Here is a 6,000-nt window from a genome sequence, read left to right as displayed (position 1 = left end):
AAAATATCTTCCAATGCCCTTGAGTGCTTCGATTAAACTTGCCTCCACCATACTTCCACATAGTACGTTCCACACCTTAACTACTCTTTGCGAGAAGCAGTTTACTTCTCCCATCACCAAGACCCTTGACTGTACTCTCAGGTGGTCGTCAAAATGATAAATAGCGCATTGTTAAAATACTTTTCTTGCCGGTGTGGGGTGGCAAGTCGAGAATATACCTAATTCCCTGCCATGAAGAAGCTCGGCGGTATATCACCCACCTGGGTTTCCAACGTGCCTCTCCACCGTCACTAGCCTATCCAACATGGCGCGACCTGTGCCCACGTGACTACCGCACCCAACGGCCGCCGGGCTCCAACCGGAAGTCCTAGTTTGACACCCCCTGGAAAGAATCACTTCCGGGGGTCGTAACTGTGCGTCAGTGACGTTGGACAGGGTCGGATGGCGGTGGCTGCCGAGGAGCGGAATTGTTTATTTATTTGTGTTTTTTTTCGTGTGGAACTTTATTAACTTTTTTTCTCCTCCCTTCTGGTGTGGGGGAAAAAGGCCGTCCTCGATCTTTCAGCCCTGACTCCAGTCCCGCTTCACCGGCTGAGTTCGAGGTTTTTAGACGGGAGGCGGTTAGGCCCTGTCGGTTAGTTGGGCGGACGGACAGAGGGGGAAGCGGCCGAGGCCGAACCCGAACCCGAGGGTCGGCTCTCAGCTGCCCGCCCGGCTGGCTAACCGACTCCGGGCCAGACATGTCGTGCGTCGCGGTGATGTGTACCTGCTCGTCGGCCGCTCGGCTCCTCCGCTCGTCCATAACCTCCTCGGGACTGGGTAAGAACCGGGCTCGTCTTAGAGCATTTCTCCCCTTTCCAAAGCTCATCCATTCACCCGCTTCACAAGGAGACCGTTGGTAATCGGAGCGTGGTGGAGATGGCGATGGATATGGTCGGCGTAATGTGCGCTTGAGTTTCAGTTCAGTGAATATATTCCGTCGCCTCTGAGTCCAGATGTTGTTGACTCAACGCCCAGATTGAAGTTGCATTTTAGGTCCGTGTTACACTGTCAGAGATGCTGCTTTTTGGATCAGGTTCTGCCTATTTTGACCGATGTGCGGAAAGGTTCCACGCCGCGTCTCCTGAGGTGTTATACCTTGTCCCGGCTGGGATTGTTTTTAAGCCTGAGTCAGCTCATAAAACTGATGATCAGGCTATTTAATGTCTGAGCGATTTGGGGTATGTAAATTGATTGTTGTATTTCATATGTTATAGTAGAGATTACACTTTGTAAGGTTTTACATTGGCTGTAAAATGTTTTGAAGTATTATAAAGTATTCCATATCAATTTAAGTAATCTGTCTTCATGCTTTGGACTTATTTATACTGTTTTATTGAAGGCTGCAGTTTTTGGAGGAAAGGTATTGGTGAACTTGACACATTTTGGGTGAACAATGCAATTACATAACACTTTATTGTGTCATGTATGTGATGCAATGATGATAGGGCATGTGTTATCATGATGGTTGTGTTTGTTCCAAATTTCCTCGTTTGTTTGTTTTGTTTCATTTAACATTTCCTGCTTTTGTGCAGTCAATCTGTTTGACAGGCATGTAGTCCTGCTTGAGTCACAATTTCCTTGTGTTAGACATTGGCCATTGTCTTTATATCTAGCCACAGACTAAGTCCACCTCACTCCCTGCACAGTGTCTTGCATTAAAGTGAACATTTGTACCCATGGCATCTTATCAACAAAACCTCTGGAATTACAGTGATCAACTGTCCCCAACTTTCTCTGGACTGTCCTACATTGGAACTGCTGGTCCTAGGTTGTCTGCATATGTTTGTCCCATTAACAGCATCTGTGATCTGTATGTTTATATACGACCCACATCCTCCTGTCAGCCTTCTCTGTTGCTCTCATAAACCTCCAGGTTTGCCAATACACTTCTCCCCCTCTCTTGCACACCCATCCCTCTCACTCACCCCTGGAGTAGGAACAGCAACGTTTCTTCCCCCCCCAATTTAGCCCCTGAGTTGGTTAGATATGTCAGATACCCATTTCCAATGGAAGTCTAGAACAGATACCAATTAAATCAGCCTCCTCTTTGTGATATTCTTTATAATCAGAATGTGGCACAGAAGACCACCATTTTGCCTACCTGTGCTGGTTCTTTAAAGGAGCAATTCATCAAGTTAGTTACTGTCTTCTGTTCAGACCCTGACATTCTTACTATCGGATGTCCAATTCCTCCTTGAATGAACATGCCACTATTGTACATTCAGGCGATGTATTCTAAGTGCTCACTGCATCAAAGTTTTTCTTATGTCACTATTGCTGCTTTTACCAATTACCTTCAATCTTTGTCTCCTGTAAAACAATTTCTCTGTTTTGTCCAGACCAATCATGACTGCATTGTCTCAATGCTGTCTTCTCAAGATGAACAGTTCTAGCTCTCCAATCTATGTAAGGAACTGAATTTTCTCAGCTGTGGCATCATTCTCATGATTTTTTTCTGCACCAGTTCTACTGCCTTTACGTCATTCCTAAAGTGTGATGACCAGAACTCTACTCAATACTCCAACTGAGGCCAAACAAATAATTTTACTGTGGTTTTACTAACTCCCTTACAGTTTTGCTCTTCCTATTTACAAAGACCACAATGTCATTTGATTTATTAACGACTATCTCAACCTGTCCTGCTTCTATCAGTGATTTAGCACATAAACTGTATATCCAGGTCTGTTTCTCCAACCTCTTTAAACCTGAACATGTTACTTCATTTTGCCTGTCCTTGTTCTCCTACCAAAATGAATCACTTCATGCTTCTTTTAAACTTTACCTGCCACTTATCCACCCATTCTAGCAACCTGTCTAGCTGTCAAACTGGTTGAAAATTAGATTGTAGCTTTGAACTGGTTGGTTTATATTTAAGTATGAACTGATTTCTAATGCTATTCCCAGTAAATTTGATATCATTGTTGTGCTGCTGACAAGAATCCTTTGCTTTGTAATGACTAATACTGCACAGTGGCACGTTATGGAAAACAGATTTATTCATGTGCAGTTATCTTGGAATAATTTGTTTCCTTTTCTAATAGTTCTCGAAACCTCATGTTGTCTTGATATTAAATGTAAATTAACTATATCTACTGCATAAAACTCAGTATAAAGTAATCTAGATTAGATTAGATTCCCTACAGTGTGGAAACAGGCCCTTCGGCCCAACCAATCCACACTGACCCTCCGAAGAATAACCCACCCAGACCCATTTCTCTCTGACTAATGCACCTAACATTATGGGCAATTTAGCATGGCCAATTCATCTGACCTACACATTTTTGGGCTGTGGGAGGAAACCGGAGCACCCAGAAGAAACCCACGCAGATACTGGGAGAATGTGCAAATTCCACACTGACAGTCGCCCGAGCCTGGCATTGAACTTGAGTCCCTGGTACTGTGAGACAGTAGTGCTAACCACTGAGCCACCATGCTGTATCTTTTCAGGATAAAGTTACTATCAAACTCTCAAAATCATGAGGCTGATATTTTGATAACAATGAGATGTAGAAGATCAAACTTCACAACCAACATCCAATATAATTTATGAAGCAATTACTACATATGCAGTAATTACTACGTAAGTTGAGGAGGGACTGTAAAACTTAACCATTTTAAAAAATCAATACCTAATGATCTAATATCAAAAAATAGATGTAAGAAACAGAGTTTACATCTCTGGAATATTTTATGGCAGCATTTTGACAGTGAGTTTACATTTCGTTTTCAGGTTTTACACGATTCCCCTTCCCATTTTTGGGACACTTTGCTTGTTTTGAAACACAAAGAGGAACAAAAGTTCCTTGCAGAGCATTTGGTGAAGCTGTTACTCTACTTGCGTCAAAAGATGGTGGCACTAAGGATATGTCAGGAGATAGCAACAAGGTATGCTTCCATGTTATTGATAGTTCTGAAATTCATTTTCCTGTGGTTTTATAACTAAACTGTTAATAAAACAGAATTTGATTATGGATTGTTTAGTTTCCATTGTAAGTTCACTTTTTATAATGAAATCTGAATTTATGAAACTTGTGCACTATTGTGAACTTGGCCTGAATCCTCCAGTTAATGATCCACATTTAACATAGAACTTATAATTTCTCACTTATTAAATGTTTGCAGAAGTCTGTCAGCGAAGGGGGTAGCAAACGATCATCTGGATCAGGTGGTTCAGGGAAGGGTGGAAGCCAATTACGGTGTCCTAAATGTGGTGACCCATGCACACATGTAGAGACCTTTGTCAGTAAGTAATATATAAATGTAACTTTGTCTTTGGTCGCGAGTCAGCACAAATATAGGATATGTTAAATTTCATCATGGAAATTAATTTTCATTTTAAATGGAAATTCTTCTTTCCCTTTTGTGTTTATTGTGCCTTTATCATAACGTCATTAAGACAGCTCTCTTTCTTCATTTCTCCCCAATGCTCATGTATTACTCCCAAATCCAGTTTCAACAAAACTATTCGCTGTCCAACATACTTTTCTTCCCTTTCAAGTGATGTGTTGCCTCTTCTTTCCCTGCCTTCTTCCCCAACACTACCACCACCAATGGCCTTTTTGTAATTTCATTGTATAACTTATCTGCATTTTCCACTTGTGCTCTCAAATCTACAATGTCTAACATCCGTCGTTGTAGTTGATCTCTCCCATATTCTTGGTTTGAATTTTTATCTAATCAGATCTTTGTCCCTGTCTCAGCATGGAAACAATTCCAACTGAGTCATGAAAAGCATGCACTGTTTTTGTAACTGTTGGATTATCTCTCTCTTCAATTTCTCTGTAACATTTGACACATTGAACCTTGCCAGCATCTTTCAGTACATCGTCTGTCCAGCTCAGTTAGTAGTATTGCTTTGTTTTGTTTCACTTTAATTAAGCATAGGCACGGTATCTGTCGCAATGACTTCACTTTCCACATAGTTGCCTTTGGAGTCTCAAAGTTTTTAATGTGTGCTCTCCTCTTGTCCATCCACATGCTAACGATAAGTTGTGAAATGTTTGGACTTCGCAACACTTTTTGGCATTGTGAAAATGGGCATGATGTATGAACCATACCAACCATTAGGTATGATTATTTAACATAAGATCAGATCCCCGTAATGGTAAAATCAGACACATCGCATGTTTTGCGATTTAGCTGCTCTTTAATTAATTTAGAATATCTATTTACTGAATTCACATTAAGTTAGAGCTAAACATTGAAAATGTTGTCAATATGGAAGCATTTGAAAGCCATTTGATACAAATTAATTTGTATTTGATTGCTAGTGGATAGAGGCAACTCTGTCATTGTTTTTAATAAAAGTGATGTTAACAATGCTAAATGTATGATTTTTAAATAATTGGTCTGGTCACAGCATTGTCCATTCAAGAGGCTCTAGTATTTAGTTGATGACTGCATAAATTTGCAATAATGGGGCAAATTTGCAGATCAGTATCTAGGTTCTATATGAAGTAACAGTCACACTAAAATTTTGTTGCATGTCGTGACGGCAAGATTGGCAGTATAATTTCTGTTCCTGGTCTTCCTGGTAAAAGTATGAGTCAGTGCTATTTAATAGTCTGTTTTCTTATGGTTGTTTGTGTTTCTTGATTCACTGTTTTGTAAACATACCATAGTGACCAAAGGTTGTATATGAAATTTTTGATATAACCAAGTCTTTGCCTGTTGAAGACTTTAGCTTGTTGAAGACTTAAGACCACTGATTCTATTTTTGTTTTTTTTCCCAACCTCATGGCTAAGTTTCCCATTATTGACATTGATATTGGAGTTGCTCGGTGGATCTCTTATTTCCACCAGATTATGTTATCCAGGAATGTGTTATCGACTCCAACAGAGAGTTGTCAGACTAGAGCTTTATTGGCAGATGTCTGGCAGTGCTTTCCTTCCCTTTGGCCAAAAGGATATGCCTTTCACTAGGTGAAAATGATGTTGACAATAAATCTAGTATGAATT

The 6,000-nt window shown here is 40.5% G+C and overlaps 1 protein-coding gene across 2 annotated transcripts in view; it reads left to right on the top strand.

Moving 5' to 3' along the window:
• The first annotated feature begins 429 nt into the window (after positions 1-429).
• Positions 430-6,000, top strand: part of clpxa (caseinolytic mitochondrial matrix peptidase chaperone subunit Xa) — a 44,708-nt gene continuing 39,137 nt past the window's right edge. Inside the window, exons 1-3 of one of the 2 annotated variants that reach the window (XM_043677345.2) lie at positions 430-819; positions 3,773-3,927; positions 4,165-4,285. In XM_043677345.2, coding sequence (XP_043533280.1) covers positions 741-819; positions 3,773-3,927; positions 4,165-4,285 — 355 coding nt within the window. In that variant the 5' untranslated portion in view covers positions 430-740. The remainder of the gene's footprint in view (positions 820-3,772; positions 3,928-4,164; positions 4,286-6,000) is intronic. The other variant, XM_043677344.2, reaches the window with a different exon arrangement.

This window comes from Chiloscyllium plagiosum, unplaced genomic scaffold, assembly GCF_037043375.1.
Source record: "Chiloscyllium plagiosum isolate Xiang-an unplaced genomic scaffold, Cpla_swu_hap1 HiC_scaffold_39, whole genome shotgun sequence".
In the NCBI taxonomy this organism is placed as follows: domain Eukaryota; kingdom Metazoa; phylum Chordata; class Chondrichthyes; order Orectolobiformes; family Hemiscylliidae; genus Chiloscyllium; species Chiloscyllium plagiosum.
The sequence above is the reverse complement of the archived record's forward strand: the minus strand, read 5'-3'. Positions and strand labels throughout refer to the sequence as shown.